A 22,871-nucleotide genomic window follows, 5' to 3' on the forward strand; every position below is an offset into this window, starting at 1 on the left:
GGAGGAGAGGAGGAGCGCCAATGCAGCGGGCCAGTAGCGCACCAGCGCGTGGATGGGCGGGCATAGCTGCGGGCCAGCAGGCGGCTCTGCTTCTGCTGGCGAGGGAGATGGTGCTCAAGCACGTCGATGAGCAGCTGGATGACCAAGTAGGCCTGGTCGGTTGGGTTGGGCGAGCGACCTGTCCCAGCAGTCCCTTCGGTAGTCGCTACTAGCGACTCCTCCATGGCGCGTATCCCGCTCCCGACGGTGGAAAAGACATTGTCCTCGAACCCGGTCAGGTCGGTGTCCAGATTGTTGACGTGCTGGAGGACGGTCTGCATGAGCACGGTGGTCCGCGAGACAAGATCCCGCCATTCGTCTGGGTTGTCATGTTTCTTTGACGATGAAGGCGTTGGATCCAGGCCAGTACTGGCACCAGCACCGACACCGGCATCAGGAGTGATAATAGCGGGAGTGATGATGGTCTCGTCCTCGTCAGCCACGTCGAAGAGGAGGCCTTCCTCCATGAGCAGGCCAACGGCACAGGCAGTCATCTCCCTCAGCCTGCGCAGGCCACTGCGGCTAGCCCGAGCCCGGGAGCGGGCCAATTGAAAGGGTGAGAGGGCGAGCTCTCTGGCCTGGGAGCTTGAGACGGGACGAGCGCTGACGCTGCGGTGGACAAGCCGGTAGAAGGCCCGCCATCGTGCCATCAAAGTGGTGCCATCGTGGAGTCCGCTGCCAACACTAAGGTCCTCCGCAGTGCTGCCCCTGCGAGCATGACGAACATTATTATGGTTGCTGCCCGTCTGCCGGATGGTCCGATATAGGCTGATCAGGTAGCCCGCCCAGCGTGCCGGCGCCGTCTGGAGGGTGTAGAGGCCCGAGTAGAAGGCCGACCCAAGCACCTCGTCCCAGTACCAGATGCCATCGCTGAGGGGGACCGTCTCGTCGACCATGGAGCTCATGACGGCGGCAAACGTCTGCACCGTAGCCTTGGAGGCCACCAACCACAGCAGACTCGTAGTATACTCTCTGGCCGGTGCATTGTAGTCTCCATCTCCTTCTTCTTTGTCTTCATCTTCGGTATACCTCGTCTCGGCGGTTTGTATGACCTGCTGCAGGCGATGGACACGGCGTAGATGGTCGAGCACCCTGGCCGACTTCAGCGTACAGCCCCCAGAAAGGGCTCTGGCAGCTGCAAGGAGCGGCGGATGGACTGATCCCAGGTCCTCCTGCGCCCTGCCCGTCCTCCTCGCTGTTCTCGCATCCTGTGTGGTGGTGGTGGTGGTGGTGGTGGTGGTGATCTCTCTCGTCCTGGCGGCGGCGGCCTCACGCAGCTGGCTCGTCTCGACGCCGGCCTCCGCAAGGCCTCGCAGCTGTAACCGGTCGACGTAGGCGTCCAGGCGGCGGACGTGACTGCAGCCGTCAGCATCTATTCTCTTATATACCGGCTCTCCTTTGCCTTTCTCTCAGTGGCTTCATCCTCGTCGTCATCTCCAGCTCTGCCTGTCTCTCCTGCTACTTACTCGCCAATGAGCGACATCCCGGCCACCCGGCGAGTGGAACGGCGTCCCGGAGCGTCTCAGTCTCGGATTCTGCGCAGTCTGGCGCTCTTCGTCGAGTCATGAAGTCATGCAGTCATACGATCTCTGCGCGCGGTCTCGCTATGCTGGATGTTGTTCTTCCTTGCTCCGCGCTGCCATCAACGCCGCTGCTTATATATAAGCTGGCCACCCTACCGTGACCTTACCTCCTTGATCTCTACCTCGATCAGTCTCTACTTGATATCTAGCTCCTAGTCTCTACCAGTCTCTATTAGCTCCTCTATCTACTTCTACGTCTTCTACTTCGACTTCTTCGACTTCTTCTCGTATCTGTCAGGCCACCACGGCTCGTCAATAGGCGGCTGACTAAGCATCCCCTGACTTTTATCTTTTTCTTTTATCTTTTTTTTCAACTTCAACTTCAACTTCAAATAACAACAAGAAGAAGAAGAAGAAGAGAAGAAACGCCGTCGACAGCATCTTCTCAGCCTCTGGACACGCCCGAGTCTTCACGCCGGCTGCTGGCTTCTCCTCCGGCTCCCGCTGAGCCCTCCTGTCCGCCATGTAGGTAGCAACCTCCCCGTCTGCCGTCGAGCTCGCGGTTAACCTTCGGTACCTGCAGGAATTCAACAACGCTGCTCTCCCCTCCGCCGGAGACGTACTGGGCCCAGTTCCAGCAGACGGCCGCCTACAACCCCCAGCTCAATGTCTTCGAGCAGATGTGGGCGGCCTGGTACGCCTACATGCAGAACGACGTCCTCGCCACCGGCATCATGTCCTTTGCCATGCACGAGATCGTCTACTTTGGCCGCTCGTTTCCCTGGATGATCATCGACCGTCTGCCGTACTTTAACCGCTACAAGATCCAGAGCGTACGTATCTCCTTATATTATTCATTTTTACTATCATTCTTTAAGCCTCCTTCTACGTCGGAAACTAACTTGCTGTAGAATAAAATCCCGACCCTGCAGGAACAGTGGAATTGCGCCAAACTCGTTCTTCTCAGCCACTTTACAGTCGAGCTGCCCCAGATATGGTAGGATCCAGCCTTGTTATATAGAAGAGAAGAAAAAAAGGGGGTGAAGCTAACAGCAGTAGGCTATTCCACCCAATGGCGCAATACTTTGGCCTAGAGACGACGGTTCCCTTCCCTCCGTGGTGGAAGATGGCCTACCAGATCGCCATCTTCTTCGTGCTCGAGGATACCTGGCACTACTTCTCGCACCGCGCTTTCCACTGGGGCCCGCTCTACAAGTCCGTCCACAAGATTCACCACCAGTACTCCGCTCCCTTTGGCCTCGCCGCCGAGTACGCCTCTCCCATCGAAGTCATGGCCCTGGGCTTCGGCACCGTCGGCTGCCCCATCCTCTGGTGCGCCCTGACCGGTGACCTGCACATCCTCACCATGTACCTCTGGATCGTCTTCCGTCTCTTCCAGGCCATCGACGCCCACAGCGGCTACGAGTTCCCCTGGAGCCTGCACCACTTCCTCCCCTTCTGGGCCGGTGCCGACCACCACGACCTCCACCACGAGAAGTTCGTCGGCAACTACGCCAGCAGCTTCAGATGGTGGGACTACCTACTCGACACCGAGTACGACCCCGCCGCCCTCCAGAGAAAGAGAGAGCAGAAGGCCAAGAAGGCCCAGTAGTCCTCTTCTCTTCCTCTTCCGTTAGTGTCTTCTCTCTCGCTTTGGCTCCATTTTCTGTCTTCCTGTCTCCCGCCCGCTCGGTTGAATACGACGCTACAAACGCAGCACGGCTAATTCTTCCACGGCCACCAGAAACACTGTTAATTTTTGATCTTCTTTCTCGCTACATGTTCAGCTTTTGACCCTCTTATCCGCTTTTAATGTCAGCCGCCCTGGCCAGCAGGCACCCCTTTTTCGACCTCTTCTTTTTTTATCATGCCCCCCCTTACATTATTTCCCTCCCCACGCTATAACGAGATCTGTCTGTATCCTACAAAAAAAACCCCCCGTCCCTCACCATGTCTGCGTTAGAGGTACAATAGAATAATTTATAAATACAAGTGTTAAAAATACATACTCAGACAGCAATAATACGAACAAACCACCCACCCCCGGGGGGAGGAGAAGAATGCCATCTACGTACTCTGATGCAGTCAACCCTTGCAACCAGTATGCAGGAAACCGTCTCCAACGGCGTTATTGGCTGGAACCGGCCGGACTGGACGGGGTGACGCATCTTACGCTCCCAAATATTCCGTAGTCTACGAAACCAAAGGGCGAACAGAGGCCACTCGTCTCTTGCGAATATATGTGCGCCCCGTATGCAGGTATCCTGCCTGCGGTTATCCCTCGTTCCGCGCCCTCCAGCGCCTCCCATGGGGCCTTTCTCCCCCCCCCCCCCCCGGTCGCAATGCAAATCTCAGTCCTACGGTGATGTAGCAGGCTGAGGAATCCCGATGCCCTCCTCACTTTGGTCTTTTCCCTTGAGCTTATACATAAATAGTCTCATCCTGCCCCTCTGTTGTAGGTAGAACGCTGCTTTGCCGTGCTTAACTAGCTAGCTATCAATTTCTCAATTTCTGCAGTGCAAAAAAAAAAAAAATATCTATAACTACACCAAAGCAAAATATTTCCATTTATCTCCCCCACCGGCCATCCACGGGAGAAGAAGAAGAGACGAGCAGGCGTCGACAGGTGACAAAGGCTAGGGATACTCGTCTGGTACCATCTCGCCTGGCCAAAGACAGCTGTATACATAGAACTGCTGCAAGATGGCGGAGTCGAAGCTGTTTACTGTCCGTCCGGCCTCCAAGCAAGCCCGCGCCGACCACAAGGATACATTCCGGGTCTATCTGTCGCCGGCGTCGCTGCTGCAGGTCAAAGTCCGAGTAGGCGAGCTTTGCCAGCTAGAGACTTATAGCATTGCCAGCAACGGCCATGGTGGTGGTGGTGGTGGTGGTGCTGTTGGTGCTGCTGCGGGTAGCAAAGTGAAGACTGCCATAGCATGGAGTGCCGCAGAGAAGATACACGACAACATCATCCAGACGACCAAGCAGATGCAGGAGCTCTACGGCCTCAGGCTGGGTGACAAGGTCTCTATTTCGCCTGCGTTCGACCCGCTGGCTGATATCGAGACCGTCAGGCTCGAGGAGGTGAAGCGCAGCAGCTCTGCCGGCACCTCACCAGCAGCTTCGTCGGTGACCTCGGAGCTGGCAGCAGAAGAGCGTCCGCACTGGGAATGGGCGCTTGAATACCCCCTGTCAAAGTGCGAGGTTGTTTCGCTCGGGCTGACGTTTGACGTCGAACTTAAGGGCGTCTCCAGGCGGTTCAAGGTGGTCCATATCAATGCTGGGAGTAGTAGCAACGACACTGCCAACACCATCTTTAAATATACCCAGCAGTCGAAGGTGACCATTGGCAAGGCAGATGAGGTCCCCGGGGACGCAGATCCAGCGTCAACGGGCCGTCTGGAGGTCACGGCTGATGGACTCGGCGGTCTTGCGCCCCAGCTGGCAGTTGTCAACGAACGGCTGCAGGACTTCAATACCCACGATCAGATGATTATTATGCCCTCGTTCTACACGAGTACTGGCGGGATTCTCATCTACGGAGCCAAAGGGACGGGAAAGAGTGCTATGTTGGCAAAGATAGGAGAGACCAACTGGCGCAGAACTTTCAACGTCACATCGTCGATTACCAGCAGGACGGGGGGAGATGGAGCTGCAGTTCTGCGCAAGATATTCTCGGATGCGCTCAAGTACCAGCCTTCGCTCATCAAGATTGACCAGCTCGACTTTATAGCACCCAAGCGATCCTCTGCAGGGTCAACCGATGCTTCCCTCTCTCCCGCTCTCTGTGAAGCACTGGACTCGCTCCAGGACAGCAAGGTGCTGGTGGTTGCATGCACAAGGCACCCGAATGATGTGGATGATAGCCTACGCACACCTCACCGGCTTGGGATTGAGATTGAACTGCAGATTCCCACTTCAAAGAGCAGACTGGAAATTCTACAGGCTCTTCGCGGGTCGGCAACCCAGCCTACCAACAGGGTGTTGGAGACCATAGCTGCAAAGACCCATGGATACGTTGGTGCAGACCTCCTCTCATTACTTCAGTTGTCCTGCAGAAAGGCAAAGGCCCGTATGTTATCGCCTGCACCTCCGCCTCCGCTTACGAATGGTACATCTACATTCGGAAATCGGTTTTATGCTGGAGAGTATGAAAACGAGAGTGACGGGTATTTTGATGAGGATGATGATGAAGGCGGATACTATGAGGATCATTTGGATCTCTCTAGTGACAAACCACAACCCTTGAAGATTTACGAGAAAGACATGCTCCTGGCCATGAAAGAGGTCCGGCCAACGGCCATGAGAGAGGTTTTCTTGGAAACGCCGTCTGTAAGATGGTCGGACATTGGTGGGCAAAGGTACATCAAGAACCGTCTGCAGAAGGCTGTCGAAAGACCACTCAAGGTACCTCTTCCTCCCCTGACCCTCATCCTTTCACGCAGAACTTAATGCTAACGGATATAGAATCCCGAGCGAATGAAGAATCTCAATATCAGTGGAAAGAAGGGAATACTACTTTACGGCCCACCCGGGTGCTCAAAGACGATGATGGTCAAGGCCCTTGCCACCGAGGCTGGGTTGAATTTCCTAGCCGTCAAGGGAGCCGAAATGCTCAGCATGTACGTGGGTGAGTCAGAAAAGGCAATGCGGGAGATCTTCCGCAAGGCGCGGGCAGCAAGCCCAAGTATTATCTTTTTCGACGAGATAGACGCCATTGCATCTCGGCGAGACGCCGGCTCGCATGGCGGGATCAACATTTTGACCACTCTGCTGAATGAAATGGATGGCATCGAGGAGCTGAAAAACGTTCTCGTTGTTGCTGCCACCAACAAGCCAGAGATCCTCGACCCTGCACTCATGCGACCTGGAAGACTGGACAGCATATTGTACATTGGGCTTCCAGACATGGAGGCTCGCAAAGAGATATTTGAAAACTGGATTGACCGCGCTGATGTCGATGACGAGGTGGACGCTCTCATCCTGGCCTCCGTGACTGACGGCCACTCCGGTGCTGAGCTCGTGAACATCTGTGAAACTGCTGCCGAACTGTGCCTGGACGAAGAAGAAGAAAAGAGAATGCCCAATCTACAGATCCAGGTCCATCACTTCCGAGCTTCGCTCGAAATGGTCCCGAAACGGACCCAGCCAGAGGTTATCCAAGCCTACGAGGAGTGGAGCAGGAGCTTTGCGAACAACCAGCAGATAACGATCTTATGAATAACGGTTTCTCTTAATCCCATTCATCACTCATGCTTGTATTCGTTATCTTCTTCATGCTTTGCCATTCCTTGCTTATCGGGTTGATTAAGAATGTTTGAATGTATATCTTGGAAAGCCCCTATTTATTCAAACAAACTAGTAATCCCGACTCATCCCAGTATAGTTTGCTATATCCAGGTTGGTTTCAGAATCGCAGGACGGTCAAACCATCCATTCATTTTTAGAGTCACGAGCCGTCCAAGCTCCGTTGACCCTGAAGTGCTGACAGCCAGATCCTCCATATCCCTAAGGACCTTGTCTATGGGTTCTGCAGCACCAGATAAGTTTAGAATAAGTGCAATGGCTCTGTGGAGTGCAAGAAGCCGAGGTAGCGGAGGGTCAATCGATCGGTCCTCAGTTAAGTATAATTCGCGGGTAACAGGGAGTTCCTGTATAAGCCCACCAGGAAGGAGTGACTCAATCCTATATGTGTGATGCTTGTCAGATATAGGCGTAAAAAAGATTTCAAACTCGCCAAAATATCGGTGAAGGTCTAGAGTAAGGGTTATTGCGTTGAATGGTTTGTCAATATTAACGCCGTCAATAATATGAGAGATGTTAAAATCAAACATATTGAGCATCATAAGCGTAGCCTTCTTCGCGTCGCTCTAGATAAAATGTTAAACCTGTAGAATGATTAAAAAAAAACTAGGAAGGAGAGTTACATACCAGCTCGCCATTCGCACCAGCTTGGGTTAGCGAATGCGGGATAATATGTGCTACTTCAAGGTGCCCAACCTTAGGTTTACGGTCCTGGTGCTCCCCTAATAGCCGATTTCCGTCATCATCTTCAGCGTTGTCTCCATGTTGGCGTAATCGCTTATTAGCTTCCGATGTGTCGAATGTATGGGAAACGACACATTTGTGGTGGTCGCGAATGAGACATAACTGACGGAGAGCAGCCACCCGTTCTGGGGTCGGGATATGCTCATATGATGCTAGGACTCTTTGGAGAGCCGACATATGAGCTGGGGAAGGTTGTGAGGTACAACCCCCAGATGCTCGTACTATTGCAACCGGTATTAGTAACTTAACGATTGAAACATGATAGATAGGCACCTACTTGGGAGAAAGAAGCTGTCAAATAAAAAGTCTGCAAATGCGGTTAAGTTCTTGCGCAGGCCATCAGCTTGGCTGGCGAAATCTGGGGCTGGGGCTGTCTCGATATCGATCCCCATTGCATCAAAAAACACCCGGAGAAAGGCGTCCTGGGAGGGACCCGGCAGTGAAAAGCTGTACGAATGATGGACAAGGAGAAAGCGGCTGTATCTTGGAGGAGAGCCAGAGGCAAGTTCCTCTTGCCGGAAGTGATCCACAACTGTATGAAATATCGTAGCTGCGCGTTCTCTCTGGCTTTCCGAGAGCGGCTGGGGGGAAAAGTTGATTATGCCCTCCAACGACGACTGGTGGTAAAGATGAGCCATTTATACTCCGTAAAATCTTCTCATATGACACCTCTGGTTGAACTGAATTTGCTGCAATATCAACGGAGCGATGCTGGTATAATGGAGAGCTCTTAGGCGTACGTAGATGGCGGGCTGCGTAGTTCGTACAACTAAGTAACTAGTTAAGTGAAGTAGTTATTTGGCTGACAGGACAAACGGCGATCGTGACAGAAGATTATGTAAGGGCGTTTACATAACTCCACTATTGGAACTAACTAGTTATCACGTGATAACCTTCTTTCATCGAGAACTTTGCGTGTCGAGCTGAAAATCTCGCCCTTGTTGGCCATTATTGATCTTCTCTGCGGCGGACTGAGCACTCTATACCCTCCGGGAACACCAATTATACCAACTGTCAGGCCCTCTCCGCGCTGTTAGACCAGCTATCGCCAGCTCGGAGCTCTCTCAGATCGCCAGGATGCCGTCGCGCAGCCGCTCGCGCTCACCGTCGATAGCTTCGCGCGGGTCTCATCGCCATCATGGTGCAGATACTTATAGTAACAGACGACCCTCTCAGCCGTCACAATCTCCCCGCCGCCGGTTATCGCGGTCTCCGTCGCCGCGACACGCCCGGTCCCGCACCAGATCACGGTCGAGATCACCTCCCCCACGACGCGCGAGATCTCCTCAGAACCATAGACGGAGCTATAGTCGTGATCGAAGCGCATCGCCAGCTCGAGATGGCCGAGACAGGCGCAATGGAAACCGTGGTGTGCGGTACAGTGAGTCTCGGTCAAGGTCGCGAAGTCCATATTCTTCGCGCAGCCGCAGCCGTAGTCGCAGCCCTGTCAGAGACCGTCGACCGCGCGGTAGAAGCTATACCAGAAGCCCTACTCCCCCCGCTAGAAGGAGTGCAAAGGTATCGTTTATTCTCTCCGGTTATTTGTAGTTTGGGTGCGCAAACCTGCTAATCTCACCGCGCCAGATTGTCGTGGAGAAATTGACGAAGAATGTCAACGAAAACCACCTGCGCGAGATCTTCTCTGCATACGGAGAGATAGAAAGCCTAGAATTACCAATGAATCGGCAATGTGAGGCCTCCACTCGTCTTTGCATACATAGCTTATTTAATTAACTTATGTTATGATTTCAGTCATGACCAACCGTGGAGCTGCGTACATTCACTATCGCGATCCTGCAGATGCCGAGTCCGCAATTGCTCATATGCACGAAGCCCAGCTTGATGGTGCCGTACTAAGCGTCTCTATAATACTCCCTCGCCGCACATTTTCGCGCTCCCCTCCCCCGGCCACCAGACCCTCTCGTACGGAATATGGTGGTGGGCGGTACGGAGGCGGCAGGGGTTCAGCTTTTCTTGATTCGGGCAGACCACCACCGCCGTTGTCTTCAAGGTACCGCTCTCCGCCAGGCCGTGGCAGATTTCGCGGAGGCCGCGCTGCGGATCGACACGATATATACCGTCCGCGGTCAGTCTCACGATCCCATTCCCCTGTCGGGCGAGCAAGGTCACCTTCATATTCCTCGAGGTCTCCATCAGTTACACCTCCACGTATGAGACGTTCGAGAAGAGATAGCCCGCCACGTCGTAGGAGAAGTCTGAGCTATAGCAGTGTCAGCAATAGAAGTCTAAGTCGATCTCCCAGCAGGACTAGGGGCCGTTACGGGCGCTGAGCACCTCATACAAGGCACAACATCCAATAATCATCTTTTCATTATCATCATTACTACACTGACTTGCTGGAGACAGATGATTTACTATGGAGTTTCAAAGATTTTTTTTTTTTTTTTTCTTGAGTGAAATGGTGTTGTTCTATTTAATTCGAAACAGATGTATAACATGGGCGAACATCGGGCTGGGAGTAATTGAAAACCATCTATGGCTTCTATTTTTGCATCTGGGGCTGCGCTCACGCCTATATATCCCTGTTTCTTATATTTGCATTAAACACAGAAAATGGCTTCAACGGTATACATAAGTCAGCTGCTGAAATGATATACATCTATTGACAAGGATTGTGCAAGCGCTCTGGTCTCAGAAAAAGGGGCACCAGCCTATGTACATCGCTGCAAGATTCTTGTCTTGAGTTGCCTGTAGAATTAGTTCATCCACATGTCCTCCAACTGATAACGGGACGGATTCTCCGGGAAGAAGTCCTCGGAGCTTGTTACGGATAAGTTCGAGCACACCCTCTGGTGTATCTGGAACGCGTGGGTTATGTCGTTTCTGCAATCTGTCAGATGCTTGCGATATGTATTCCATGATCAATGGGTAAACTAACCTTCTTTCCAATGAAATCTGTAGTGGGCTCATGCAAGAAGGTTTCGAGAATAGTCATAAGAGAATCTTCGTTTTGTCGAAGGAGACCCAAAGTGAGCTCGCAAGTCTTCCGGAAAGGGCCTTGAAAGAATAAGGGTAGTGAATTAGCCATTAAATGTACTGTTGATAACATGTCCCGGGCAATTTTTACCGTTGTATCCGTATGCCCCATACGCATCAGTCATATTATGGGTAAGCCGGAACGGGACAAGTTCAGGTTTGTCAAAAGTCAATCCCTATTAATCAATATGAGTTAGAACCATTGCATAGAGACACAATCGAGGGCAGACATACCTTGTCAAAGAGGCAGTTAAAATCAACATGAAGAATTCCTCCAGTCTCTTCCTCAAACAGTATATTCTCTCCGTGTCTATCACCAAGTCTTCATTAAAAAGATCAGCCTGGGTTCATGTTTTCTGTTGGGGGGGTTGTAAGGGAAATACAATCTTCACATACCCCAGAGAATATCCAACCATGGACATCACAGCGCTGGATCTTGTGTATTTTAGGCGAGCCGCAAACCATGTGGCTGGCTCTGGGAATGTTTCAACAAACCATTCATGTAAGACCGGCGGACACCTGATTTTATATTAGCTTGTGCCTTAGATACATGGGGAGGCTTAGGTGGTATGAACAAAATCACGCACTTCTTCAATACTTTCTCCCTGAAAACTGAAAGTTTGGAGTCATCCGAGCATGCTTCATCCAAATTCCGGCGTATCTCGGAATACTTTATCAACTTTAGCATCACTCTGCTAGACATGTCGAGGTATCACTGCACTTACATTCACGGACACGCCTCGATCTTTGAGAAGTCTTGTCACAATATCCCTTAGGGTTCTGAGGTTATTGACCCATTCAATTAGGCCACATTCTTCATTCAATGGGGTGACTGCATATGTTTTGATATCTGTGTGCCACCTGGGGTTAGCGACTAAGCCACGAAAATGCTAAATCAAGAGAACAGCCTTACACAAGCGTCGCTTATTTGACTCAAGATCCCTCATAAGGAATCGGTTGATCATGCTGTTGAACTCCATTAAACGCTGGTCTTTGCGTAGATCATCCTTCGGCTTGCATAGAAGACCATATATCTTTCCATCTGATCCGCGTATATTTATCTTACGCGGCTTTTGCAGGGAATTGAGAACCAAAGCCTCGTCCAATATAGCTGGTTTGCCAACGTTAGCTTACGAATTATTTTGGAGGAAACATATTATCAGTTATCCTACCCTCAACTGTTATGGTATCCGCCGGAAAAGCACGGAACGTCTTGAGGAAGTGAGGCTCGTGACTTGAAGGCAGCGTTGGAGTCAATGTAGCCTGTAAAGGAATCGCGAGCTTGCACGGTGCTACTTTGTGGTTAAAACGCAAAGATTTAGATAAGCTGACTTTTGAAGATTTCTCTTCTATGCGCGCGAGACAGAGTCCTAAGAGCTCTTCTGAAAGCTTCTGGCCTTGGTTAATAATCAACCGAATATCCCCCGCTGGAGGCTCTGTTCTTGATTTCCTGGAAGACTCCTAAAAATGCTGTGAGAGACTGCTTCTTTTCAATATCCGTAGTAGTCTTCTTCAGCTTGTTGCTAAACAGAGCTCTAGGCTATACTTACAGTTATCTTCTGAAGGATGGTAATTCCACGGGAAGCACGATCTTTTGAAGAAGACTTTAGCAGGGCAAGCACAGTCCACAACCCTTGCTGGGGAAAAGCAACAACAGGTCTCACTATCATCGACGTGAGCGTATTATAAACAGTGGTATTAGATTGACAGATTCGAGCCACAACTTGGGGTAGAATTGTGAAGAGCTGATAGTGTCAGCATCCGTATTGAAGGAATATGACCGTGGAAAATCTGAGCTTACCAATGCCGGAGATATGCGACTGATATATTTCTTCAGTTGAGAGTGCATTTCATCGAGATTCTTTTTTCGTTGCGACATGTTGTGCTTTTGGAAATCCCTAAAATACCATTTAGACGCAATCCACTTAAGAGGGTTGGCATACATACTCATTATCACCTCTTTTTGGGTCAAATGGTTGGTCGACTGCTGCGGCATGTTCTAACCATAGCGTAAGAACCTTCGGTAGTGTTTGAGAAACATACTTATTCCCAAAGGTCAGAGATCGCAGATAGCTGTTGATGACCAACTTCGAGGCTTCACCGCTTAAGCTAAAATAAAACGTTAGTACGTGGTCTTGATGTAGGGTTATAAAATGGTAACGTACTATTTCTGACCCTCTTTACCCAAGGGTTTGGACTTTTCGGAGTCTAATATTTTCGCATAATGCTTTCCTAAGTAATAATGGACCTTTTCCCACCTAATGACGATTAGCTATCCGATATGGCTGGTGATTTCTGAAATTAACGTACTTCGAATGGTAATGGATAGCCTGCCGGTATCTCGAGACGATGAAATCTGATTGTGTCTGCCCAGCACTATCCATCCATTTCGCAAGTAGGAGATAGGCCTACGAAAGTCAATCAGCAGATATTGAATATTACTAATAGAAATACGTGCACTATACATACCCTTGCCATAAGTAAATTTTGCTCGTAGCTTTTTGTGGGAACAGAGGCGTCATTATCACTAGTTTCAGAGCGACCATTTGGACCAAAGACATTGGCAGAAATGGCTCCTTCTAGCGTTTGTATAGCCTTCCTATGAAGGCCCTCCTTCCATAGAAGTCTCGCATATTCAATTGTAGAATTTTTGTCGTTAAGCTGGGCAGAATGTAACACTGCATTGAAAGCTTGGTCTTTGCAGTTTGCTTTCCTGGCCAGCCTTGCAATCCGCTGCCAAACAGAAGCAACTTCTAAGTCATCGTATGCAGGGCTATAAATGGTTAGAGTCACGCCTCAAACTACGTGGGAAACAATTTGGAGACTTACGACAAATCCATGATAGCTTGTCTAATCCCAAGGACATACTGCTTGTCAGAAATACAGCCTCCTAACATGTCTAAACGACGATCCAATATGGTAAAAAGCTCATTCCGTGGAGTAGAAGAGTTGTCATAAGAACCTGAGGTCAGGAGCTCCATTTCACTCAAGACGTGCAGCTTAAGGGTGCCATCGTGACTAGCCTGGAATGTTGACACGGAATTCAGGGTGAATCCTGATGCAACATTCATCCGGAGCTCCTCTATAATTTTTTCCAGCTCATCTTTTTTCCCCTGGCGAAATGCAACTAGGCCAACACCGACGCCAATGTTGAAGTCGGTGGTGATCTCATCACGATGGTCTAATGTGAGCTTCTCAAGCTTCCCCCATTTCCCTGTCACCCAAGAGGATTCGATTGCCAAAGGGAGCATCTTCGGTATAATAGCCTCGTTCTTCTTCAAAGAGTCAAATTGGTTGAGAAGTATACCTAGAGAAGTCAGTACCATCAAGACAATGCAGCAATCATCGTTATCTCATACCGTATTGTCCAGATTCCTTCAAGCATGTTAGAAGATTTATCTGGGTGTCGAGGTCCTTTGGTGACTTATTTAATTGCAGCTCGTACCAGCTCTGTGCTGCAGTCCATCGGCCTGAGTTTCGATGTTCCAATATCTGCTGGTCAAGATCAAGGACATGCAAGTGCGATGATATGCCTTCAATACCGTCTGGCTCATCAATCTGGGTATAAATATCTTGTAGTCTTTGATAAAGTGATTCCAGCTCCATGGCATTTGTTTCTGGGCGAGACTTCTGCTGGCGTATGTACTGCTCCCAATGGAAGAGCGCCCTAGCATATGACTTACATTCAACTGCCCGTTTAGAAATTATCTCAGCTGGTATGCAGGATAAAAGTTGTTCCACCCTCTTTATCTGGACAGCAGACTCCGTGAGGGATTCTTTTTGACTGCGGCTGGCATTATTCCCAATAGAGGTTATGCTAGTATACTCCTTCTTTTTTCCATGCAACCAACGAGAAAGGTAGTCTAAAACAGCAAACACGCTCTTAAATTTTATCATTATTAGTATATCCCATCACTTCCGGAATTTCCAACATACCTCGCTAAATAAAATCAGATTCTCCCGCTCAGGTCCCTTGTGGTCTGGCAGTGGGCATTCTAAGATGTTGGTAAGCTCCCCCTTGAGATGCTCACGCTCTTCGTCAATAGCGCTAACCGCAACATTAAGAGCAGCGAAAGGGAGCAAGAACACAGATATAGATTTTTCCTGGGTTCGAATAATCCGACTGAAAACACTGAAAAGTATTTGGATATTTCTGCTTTTGCCTTTTTGAAGGATGTCAAGAACAAAGGTCCTAAGCCATTCCGAGTGGTTTAGAGTCGGAGTAAATAAGGGATATTGACATGATGTACTGATCGCACCGATTGTCACAGAGTACTTGGAGTTGAGAAATGGGGTTAGCGTGTTTCTAGAGAGCTCAGGGAGTTCTAGCCAGCGTCGATACAAGTCGCTGGACTGGGGATCTTGTGACCTTGGCGGAATAGCCGTGCTTATGTTACCAGTAGTCAAGAGCGCCTGCATAGCATACGCAAGAAAGCCTTGAGTTCGACTGTTGGACGCTGCCAAAAATGCATCAACAAGAATATTTTGAAGACAAAATATTATGAAGTCAAGGGTTTCATCGGATCTCTCAAAATTAGACAAGACAACTATGTCCTTTTTCTCTTTGATCGACTCTATGCGATTAGGGTCAAGGCAGCCTATTAGACCGAGGCACTGGGCAGATAGTGAGACTATGGTTGGGGAGCTTGGATTATACTTGACGCAGCAATCCAATAAGGTTCTTGTCACTTTTCCAACCAGGCTTTTGTCCGGTTGTTCACTAAACACAGAGCCGTGTATGAACTCTTCGTGGTTAGCGAGGTTTGGCAGAAGCTCAACAAGAGCTCGCTCGACGACAGCAAAATTATCGCTTTGACATCGTCGGCAAAGAGCCATGAATTTACTCCTTATATCCATCATTTGTTTGAGGTTCTCGATTTTTTTGTTTTGCTCAGACAGTTCAGGTATTGATTCCAGAGATGGTAAGGTCTCAAAAACAGCAATAAGGATATCGTCATTGTCCCTGAGAATGTAATCCACAAGCTCGATTTCTTTCTTTTTGGACTTTTCCGTTAAGAACTCCCAGTATTTGAGAATGATAGCAAAGGTTTGATCAACCAATGGCTCAAGATCAACCTCATTAAGAGCAAGTATCATGGCGTTCCAGGTAGCAAATGCATGGTCACGAAGGTCATCTGTGTCTAACGCAGCGCGCAAGCAGGCACAAATCTAAAGAGCAGGTCAGAGCACAGCTCACTTGGTAGCTGTGGGGGTGGGAAAAACTAACTTGTGGTAAGGCAATGCCAATGTTGCCCTTGGCAATTTTTATCATCTCTCCCAAGGCGATTATATCCCGTTTCTTCTCTGGAATTGGCTGCAAAACCTGAAAGTCGTTGATAACATGGACAAACTCTGTTACCACCCCAAGAACGTGCTCTTCGATGAACACACTTAGATTCTCTGACTTTTCAACTACGCCCCGGCCAACTTGCCGAGGTGTAACGGATGCGATGTATTCAAGAGCATCGTAGTACTACTCAAGTATTAGTATTTTCATGTATGATGTTGGTAAAGTGCATTACCTTAGACCCTTTCCCCTCACCTGAACTACCTAGTCCTCGCAGGAGCTCACAGGTAATTGGGACACACTCAGATCGAACTAGCTTTGAAAGGGTTGGGTCGTTGAATTTCACAGAAAGCTCTTGGAGTATACAGGGTATTGCAGCTTCTGGGTTAGGGAGAGGCTGGACCAACAAAAGCGCTAGAATCGATGCCAGATGCGACCGGGTCTTGATTAATTCTGAGATAGATTTCTTGCTGTGTGTCATGGCAATTCGTGAGATAATATCTTTTTTTCTGGTCAGAACGAGATAGGGCAAGGTGTAAGACGTGGTTAAGCGTAAGAACCCATTAATCTCCATCCCGAGTAAATCACACAACTGATCCGCCATTTGTGGCCGAGCTTGAAAGTTTTTTATGACCAACTGAGATAGTGTTCTCCAATATGGCCGAAAGAGTGCTGCAGGTGTCAACTTCAACAGAGTTGTCAATTTAGATATCTATACTTTTGTTAGTGATAACAGATGTATTTGAAAAGGATGTGGTCATCACCTACCTCTGTGTATGCTATCCCACTGATGAATGGGTTAGCATGACCTAAATACTCAAGTAACCGTAGAAGCACAATGTTCATCTCTTCGTCATTTGAAATCCTGTTATTCAGATATTAATAGAAGCCAGTAGTAGTATTGACAATGAAACTTACTCAGCTATTTGACGCAGAGCCATAACGCATGTTTCCTGTAAGAAAAGCTCATTCTTCTCAAAAATCTTGTGAAGGTACTCTAGAGCCACAATGAAATTGCTGCAGCGTAAATCTGATCCACGAGAGCCTCTGAGAAATGATACTAATGCTTTCCTAATAAGACATGATAGTTAGAATTATACAAGCCCAGTGTGTTATGTCGAGGGGTCATAATGATTTGTACTAACCCGGCGGCAACTCTCAACTCTCGAATAGAGCTTTTGAGAGACCGTAGACAATATTCTCCAAATAGAGAAATATCTAGCCTGTCTTCGGTATCACGCAAATCATGGTTAACAATGTTGCGAATAGCAATCATCGCAGATATTCTGCAGCTCCCTGAATCCTCGATTCGTGGCAGAATGCCGGCAATAATGCTTCTAAGATAGCCAAACTGAAGCGGAGATATCGGTTTTTTTGTATAGCACTTCTCCACCTCATCATTACACACCTTGCACATATACGTTTGTCCCGCAATATTACCATATTCCTCTCCACAAAGGCTTTGTGCCCAGGCACAAGCAAGTCTTCCCAGATTCATAATGATAATGCATTTGTCGGCAGCAGACAAATTAGAGAAATCTTGCCTAAAACATGTCAACAGGAAAGTACCCACATAATTGCTAACAAGTAACTCACATAGCATCTTCATCTAAATCTTCAAGGCCATTTGGAGGAAATACCCCAAGGGTACTGTATATTTTATTCGAGACAACACTCGAGAGATCTGAGTGGCCGTTCTGATCTTCTGCATTGGATAGTCGTGGCCTCTTTGAGGCTCTTTCATCTGTAGAGGCATCAATTAACGCAACCATGGAGGAATCCTTCTTGTCAGAAATATATGAGCGAGAAGTAGACCCCCTATCTTTATCAAATAAGCCAACACGCCGGACTGCCTTCGACCCAAGCTTCGCTCTATGCTCTCCGGCGACCACTCTAAGAACAACATGCTATACCTTGTTAGTCCGCTTCGTCGCTGCCGGTATTGGGTATGGCTGGTTTACCTGGAGTGATTGATGTAGTGTTTGAAAGAAGTCTAAATTAGCACCAATGTCGGATAAGGGGTAGAAAAACAGCTCCTCGACCAAGCCTTCCACTCCTGCTGACGATTGGCTTAGGCGAATTACTTCCATCAGAAATTCAGCTAGAACCTGTTGTAATTCATTGCTTCGCTTTAATTTCTCAGGGTCCACAAGGTCGACGACACATTGAAATAAAGGCAACAACACCTTCTGATCAATGCGTGAACTAAGCCGAGTCGAATAGGAGCATAATTTTCTGGAAAACGAGACAAACTCGACCAGAAGGCTTGTGAGACTTTCTTCGCCTACAGCCACTGTATTCGCATCAAACCATGCGAATATTGCTTTCCACAGTCTTACTCCAAAGTGCAAACCATAGTTAAAGCTTTCACGCAATAAGGATGCTTTTGAATCGGTTAAAGAAAGCTCAACTGGGCACGTGATAGCCTCTATGAGTCTAAGGCAAGCCATGGCAACAGTTTGTGGATTTTCTAGCTGACTTTTACCGCAGCAATCCCGCGGAAGGCCAAGCTCATCTAGACATGATAAAAATTCAACAGTGGGCACTGGAAAATACAAATCATTGCCGGGGAAAACGCCTCCACATGGCATCTTAGCGGTCTCGATTGAATGAATTAATTCTTCATTAGGTCATATGGTTAGAAGGAGATAAAGCTGAATCGATTAAGGGAGACATGAACTAACCACCAATGCAGGCCTGGAGAAATCGAGATATTGATTTCACTGAGTACCAAAGCCGAATAGTTTTGAACTGAGTACCATATATGACTGAGACAACCTGGCATACTTTGTCCTGTATACTTCGATCGTTCCAAGAGCAAAGGAGAGTCAGGAGGGATGACAGGACCCATACGAACAAGGGAGATTGCAGAGTATTTTCTTTGATTAATTCTGGTTTTGCACTTCCATTTAGAACTGCTGGTGCTCTCTGTACGGCCAGGCGAATGATATCTAGACAGTCAAGGGTTTGGCCTATGATATCATCTCCCGAAGCCCTGGCACCCTGGGGCTTTAGAGATTGTTCAAAGCCGGCTCTTACCACCACACATATTAGATTGTAGATATCATCGATGTTATCATTGGTGTTTGCTTCGCCATCTTCACTCTGGCTAAGAATTTCCCGCCGGAGCTGTGAGAAGGTTTCCCGGTCAATTCCATGCTCACCACTCGTGTCTGCGGCTAAATGAGATGCAAGATGGCTTGGTATAAGTGAAGACAGAGGCACATCCCTGGCTTTAATGTCTCGTTGTTTCCCTAGGGAGCGTCGGGACTGTAAACCATTCTGGCTAGCCATGAGAGTGATCCATCCCATGCAGACTCAAAAGGAGGTGAAGAGGATAAAAAAGGGGAGAGAGAATATAGTGTGATTCACCACACTTTAAAACAAGAGCATCAACTTCGAGCGCGGTACCTATATTGACGCGTAAAAAAGGGGCTAGGGAGGAAAATCCATGGATTTAATGGGATGTCGTTCAATCAAGATACAAAATCACGAGAAAAAGCCCATTTAAGATCTTGAGGCTGAAAACATTGCGACTTAAGGCGAATTTGTCATCAAATTCTTAGTCATTCGTAGAGTGTAGTGAGTAATGGGTCTAGTTTACTTGAGTCACGTTACTTTATTGCTGTATTAACCAATAAATTCTCTAATATTAGCTGACAAATCAAAATACCATAACGACACTAGTTAGGTAGCTACTTTAAAATGCTCAACCACGCAAAAGCGGCGAAGTTCAAGATAATAATAATAGCTCTTGATACCCTTATTAATGACTACGGAGCACCTTCATGATGCAGGCTGTGTCCAACCTTTCGAAACATGAGGTCTTTATGAAAATGGCCTTGAAAATGGTATTAACAGGCTCAAATATGTAGTATTTCATACATCTTATGGACACTGACAATCCTCTAAGGCCGAAACGGCTCTTGCTGTCGGCGAAACGCCTGTAGGCTGTGTTCTTGTAAATAAAGACAGGGTGATTGGATCTGGGATGAATGACACAAATAAGTCTTTGAATGTAGGTTGATTTAATTTCGTGTGGTGAATCTTTTTGGTGTATAATATACTGAAGCGCTAGTCTGTGTAGGGAACAAGGCATGCGGAGTTCCTAGCCATCGAAGAAGCGCTACGAAGCCACCCACGGTCCATTTTTCGTGAAACTGATCTATACGTGACTGTTGAACCATGTATCATGTGTGCCTCAGCACTACGGCAGTATCAGATAAGAAGCGTGTATTTTGGTTGTGCTAATGAACGCTTTGGGGGTACCGGGGGGGTCCTTACCCTCCATTCAGAGTCAGTGTTAAACATCCCCAACCAAACCCAACAGGATAGCAGATTGCTACAACAGTGCACTGTGGCGGCTAACAATTATAGCAGCCCTGCAATAGACCAGCCATACCCGGTTTACGGCGGTATATATAGAAAAGAGGCCATCATGCTATTACGGAAGTTTTATGTGCAAGAAAATGAAAACGGTGAGAAAGTTCTATCGATGAGTGATAAGTAACCATTTGTTAACTGTGGAATATAGCCCCAAATCCCAAAGGGAAAAAGGACCGCAAGCTCAAAGACGAGATAGAGGACGCTCCTCACTTGAAAGGAATCGAAGGTATATTGTCTATAGAATGACGTAGAAAAATGGAAACTGGTCATTTGTATTTGCCACAAGTATGATATAGATACAGGGAAAAGTTAGGAAAAGAATGGTTGTTGCATTCATCAATAGTAGGGGCTACCTATTGACTAGCCATCATTTTTTCACGCTCAGCTTCCAACTCTCGCTCGGCTTGACGATAATATTTTGCGGTGTCAACACCGTGCTAAAGGTTACGGTATCGTCAGCATTCATCTACAGAATTCTATCAGAAATTGAAATTGTGCCTACCTGGTTGTGGTTGACAACGTTGAACCAGGGAATCACATGAATAAAGAGCGAAGTGTAGCGGGAATTCCGTGCAGCAACGCCCTGCATGTATGGTGAGAGTACAGAGGTCCCGTATAGTGGCTCTCCTTTCTTGATCTTGTCAACCATTTCCCGCATATCCATCTCTTCTTCACGAGAGTTCTCCGTGAGTCCGTAAAATCGGTCTACAAGAGGGTTGCTATCAGTAACAGGATCTATGTAGAATCCTACAGCGCTGTCGGATTCGTGGATGGGGAATAACTGACTGCTGGACCGCTGGTAAACGGTAATAATTCCTGCTGCCAATCCAACGGCTCCGGCCAGTCTCATACATCGTGTATAGTTAATAGCACCAGATGCAGCAGGTTGAACACGTTCCATGATCCCGAAAAGCAGTGGGCTCACAACGGTGACGCCGGCTCCCATTATATAATCTGAGGGTCGAGCATATCCAAACACGCGGCGTACATGGCTAATAATCGCAAGATTGTTAACATTGGTGACCAGTAAATTACGCCACATCGGAATCATAATCAAGAAAGCAAGAGACTAGGGAAGCCTCATACGGGTCTGAATCTATTAACTGTGAGGAGACTGTCAGTACACTATTCGGCCTGTGTTATACGGGACGAACATACGGGATAGTCGGTTTTGAGTTGTTTTGGAGGCACAATTGGCCTTGCATGGTCGGCTGCCATCTTGCGACTGATGTATTGGCAGGCAATTGACCCTCAAAAGCGCTGTCAACTGCGTGGTCTTCGAGCGATGGCACAAGTTGACGTTTGGCTTAGTTACCCAAGTTGGTTTTCACTGGAGAGTCATGTGATGTAAAGATGACCTAATAATGCATGACTAATTAACCAAATTACAAAGGAATTCTATCCACGTGACTAACGCGCGGACTGATCGCGGTATTTCGCGAGGTCGCGTTAGTCTGAATTGAATTTGATATTGGGGACATTGTAAATGACGGTCGAAACACTACCTGCCGGTGGAATATATATTGAGCTTCTTGGAAGAATGGATGTCAATGAAAATGTGGACGACCTTTTTGATTATGATGCTGGGCTGGATGATATTCTTCGCCAAGTAGAGCAAGATACAAACAAAACCACAGCTGCCAGCTCTAGTCAAGCCCAACCAAATCCGGGGAAAGGGGTTCTTGGTATTGATGATGAACTCCAAGTTTCGAGAAAGCGAGCGCCGGTAGCTCAACTTGATGAAGCAAGGTAAACGAGTTCGGACATTTCTTGGATCAATCTGGATTAAAATATGAGACCCGAGTTTAACTTCTAACCGATGTTATCAGGTTGTTATCACAAGATGGAATTCCGAGGCTGCGGAAAATGGCGAGAACATCATTGAAACTAAAGGGCAAAGGCCATGAGGTAAGGAAGCTATGGACATGTGTATATGCGTAGATTGCTAATCGTTTTGGTACAGTTTTCTGATGCTGGGCGATTGCTCAACTTTTACCGGCTATGGCTGGATGAGTTATACCCTCGTGCCAAATTTACTGATACCCTGGCTACCATTGAGAAACTTGGTCATTCTAAACGACTCCAGGTGATGCGGAGAGAATGGATTGATGAAGGGAAGCCTATGCCAGAGGTAGACGATGATGATTTCCGATTCGGCAAGGAACAAAACCTCCCTACACGAGAAAAGGAGAATCAACAGGATAGAACTCTCCCGAACCCAGAGGAGGAAGACCTTTTCAGGGATTCTCCACATCCGGAGACAACCTCATCCACGAAGGGTGCTGTAAAGACTTTATTCGGTGGGGACGGCAATGGACAGAGCAGCGTGTTGAACACTACATCTATAGATGACGAACTCTTCGAGTGGGAGTGGAATGACAAGGTGCTAGGCGATCCGCCTAAAGACAATATAGGCCATGCCGGGACTAATAAGGTCCCAGCCGGCTTCCCTGATGAGGAAGATGACCTTGATCGACTACTAGCCGAAGATGATAATGGGATCAATAGCAACAGCATTCATAAGCCAAATGCCGAAGCGCCCGCATCCAACGCAGTTGTAGACGATTACGAGAATGACTGGGAAGCAATGC

General features: G+C 48.1%; 11 protein-coding genes across 15 annotated transcripts in view; 5 read left to right on the forward strand and 6 right to left on the reverse strand.

Annotated features, from left to right (window-relative positions):
* The window catches only part of TERG_08991 (uncharacterized protein), a gene marked incomplete at both ends in the record, with an annotated part of 2,535 nt that extends 1,013 nt beyond the window's left edge, over positions 1–1,522 (reverse strand). Inside the window, 2 exons of the mRNA XM_003230891.1 lie at positions 43–1,395; positions 1,506–1,522. Coding sequence (XP_003230939.1) covers positions 43–1,395; positions 1,506–1,522 — 1,370 coding nt within the window. The remainder of the gene's footprint in view (positions 1–42; positions 1,396–1,505) is intronic.
* A 10-nt stretch (positions 1,523–1,532) lies between these two features.
* On the forward strand, positions 1,533–3,591 carry TERG_08545 (uncharacterized protein). Of its 5 annotated transcripts, XM_047748970.1 has the most exons (4): positions 1,533–2,087; positions 2,146–2,395; positions 2,474–2,559; positions 2,622–3,570. In XM_047748970.1, coding segments are annotated over exons 1-4 (891 nt in total). In that variant the 5' UTR covers positions 1,533–2,085; the 3' UTR covers positions 3,175–3,570. The 5 variants fall into 5 exon arrangements, with proteins under 5 accessions (XP_047604963.1, XP_003230940.1, XP_047607575.1 ...); XM_003230892.2 differs by having other exon boundaries at positions 1,533–2,395; positions 2,622–3,591; XM_047750593.1 differs by having other exon boundaries at positions 2,146–2,559; positions 2,622–3,591.
* A 674-nt stretch (positions 3,592–4,265) lies between these two features.
* Positions 4,266–6,782, forward strand: TERG_08546 (uncharacterized protein; the record flags this gene model as incomplete). The annotated part of the gene is made up of 2 exons (XM_003230893.1): positions 4,266–5,969; positions 6,030–6,782. The coding sequence occupies 2 exons, from the start codon at positions 4,266–4,268 to the stop codon at positions 6,780–6,782; spliced, it is 2,457 nt and encodes an 818-aa protein (XP_003230941.1).
* Positions 6,783–6,952: 170 nt separating this feature from the next.
* Positions 6,953–8,248, reverse strand: TERG_08547 (uncharacterized protein; the record flags this gene model as incomplete). The annotated part of the gene is made up of 3 exons (XM_003230894.1): positions 6,953–7,432; positions 7,494–7,831; positions 7,888–8,248. The coding sequence occupies 3 exons, from the start codon at positions 8,246–8,248 to the stop codon at positions 6,953–6,955; spliced, it is 1,179 nt and encodes a 392-aa protein (XP_003230942.1).
* On the forward strand, positions 8,198–10,000 carry TERG_08548 (uncharacterized protein). The gene is made up of 3 exons (XM_003230895.2): positions 8,198–9,128; positions 9,195–9,300; positions 9,363–10,000. The coding sequence occupies exons 1-3, from the start codon at positions 8,688–8,690 to the stop codon at positions 9,899–9,901; spliced, it is 1,086 nt and encodes a 361-aa protein (XP_003230943.1). The 5' UTR covers positions 8,198–8,687; the 3' UTR covers positions 9,902–10,000.
* Positions 10,001–10,262: 262 nt separating this feature from the next.
* TERG_12706 (uncharacterized protein) lies at positions 10,263–11,587 on the reverse strand (the record flags this gene model as incomplete). The annotated part of the gene is made up of 8 exons (XM_003230896.2): positions 10,263–10,454; positions 10,510–10,628; positions 10,699–10,783; positions 10,842–10,929; positions 11,004–11,126; positions 11,195–11,277; positions 11,333–11,457; positions 11,521–11,587. The coding sequence occupies 8 exons, from the start codon at positions 11,585–11,587 to the stop codon at positions 10,263–10,265; spliced, it is 882 nt and encodes a 293-aa protein (XP_003230944.2).
* Positions 11,588–14,519: 2,932 nt separating this feature from the next.
* TERG_12707 (uncharacterized protein) lies at positions 14,520–15,704 on the reverse strand (the record flags this gene model as incomplete). Its single annotated transcript, XM_047751626.1, has 1 exon — positions 14,520–15,704. The coding sequence occupies one exon, from the start codon at positions 15,702–15,704 to the stop codon at positions 14,520–14,522; it is 1,185 nt and encodes a 394-aa protein (XP_047607577.1).
* Positions 15,705–17,801: 2,097 nt separating this feature from the next.
* TERG_12708 (uncharacterized protein) lies at positions 17,802–18,485 on the reverse strand (the record flags this gene model as incomplete). Its single annotated transcript, XM_047751627.1, has 1 exon — positions 17,802–18,485. The coding sequence occupies one exon, from the start codon at positions 18,483–18,485 to the stop codon at positions 17,802–17,804; it is 684 nt and encodes a 227-aa protein (XP_047607578.1).
* A 1,601-nt stretch (positions 18,486–20,086) lies between these two features.
* TERG_08550 (uncharacterized protein) lies at positions 20,087–20,404 on the forward strand (the record flags this gene model as incomplete). Its single annotated transcript, XM_047748971.1, has 1 exon — positions 20,087–20,404. One exon carries the CDS (start codon positions 20,087–20,089, stop codon positions 20,402–20,404), a length of 318 nt encoding a protein of 105 aa, XP_047604964.1.
* A 229-nt stretch (positions 20,405–20,633) lies between these two features.
* On the reverse strand, positions 20,634–21,498 carry TERG_08551 (uncharacterized protein; the record flags this gene model as incomplete). The annotated part of the gene is made up of 5 exons (XM_003230898.1): positions 20,634–20,717; positions 20,783–20,985; positions 21,067–21,272; positions 21,367–21,383; positions 21,439–21,498. The coding sequence occupies 5 exons, from the start codon at positions 21,496–21,498 to the stop codon at positions 20,634–20,636; spliced, it is 570 nt and encodes a 189-aa protein (XP_003230946.1).
* Positions 21,499–21,820: 322 nt separating this feature from the next.
* TERG_08552 (uncharacterized protein) overlaps positions 21,821–22,871 on the forward strand; it is a gene marked incomplete at both ends in the record, with an annotated part of 1,182 nt that continues 131 nt past the window's right edge. Inside the window, 3 exons of the mRNA XM_047748972.1 lie at positions 21,821–22,029; positions 22,110–22,188; positions 22,244–22,869. Of these exons, the coding sequence (XP_047604965.1) occupies positions 21,821–22,029; positions 22,110–22,188; positions 22,244–22,869 (914 nt within the window). The remainder of the gene's footprint in view (positions 22,030–22,109; positions 22,189–22,243; positions 22,870–22,871) is intronic.

This window comes from Trichophyton rubrum (genome assembly GCF_000151425.1).
Source record: "Trichophyton rubrum CBS 118892 genomic scaffold supercont2.16, whole genome shotgun sequence".
Lineage (NCBI taxonomy): Eukaryota > Fungi > Ascomycota > Eurotiomycetes > Onygenales > Arthrodermataceae > Trichophyton > Trichophyton rubrum.

Excerpts from the sequence above, each read along its gene's own strand:
- TERG_08545 (XM_047748970.1), top strand. Across the intron at positions 2,396-2,473 it reads ACCGCTACAAGATCCAGAGC|AATAAAATCCCGACCCTGCA; the intron begins GTACGTATCTCC and ends AACTTGCTGTAG. Across the intron at positions 2,560-2,621 it reads GTCGAGCTGCCCCAGATATG|GCTATTCCACCCAATGGCGC; the intron begins GTAGGATCCAGC and ends TAACAGCAGTAG.
- TERG_08548 (XM_003230895.2), top strand. The coding sequence starts at position 8,688 with ATGCCGTCGCGCAGCCGCTCGCGCTCACCGTCGATAGCTTCGCGCGGG. Across the intron at positions 9,129-9,194 it reads CCGCTAGAAGGAGTGCAAAG|ATTGTCGTGGAGAAATTGAC; the intron begins GTATCGTTTATT and ends TCACCGCGCCAG. Across the intron at positions 9,301-9,362 it reads ATTACCAATGAATCGGCAAT|TCATGACCAACCGTGGAGCT; the intron begins GTGAGGCCTCCA and ends TTATGATTTCAG.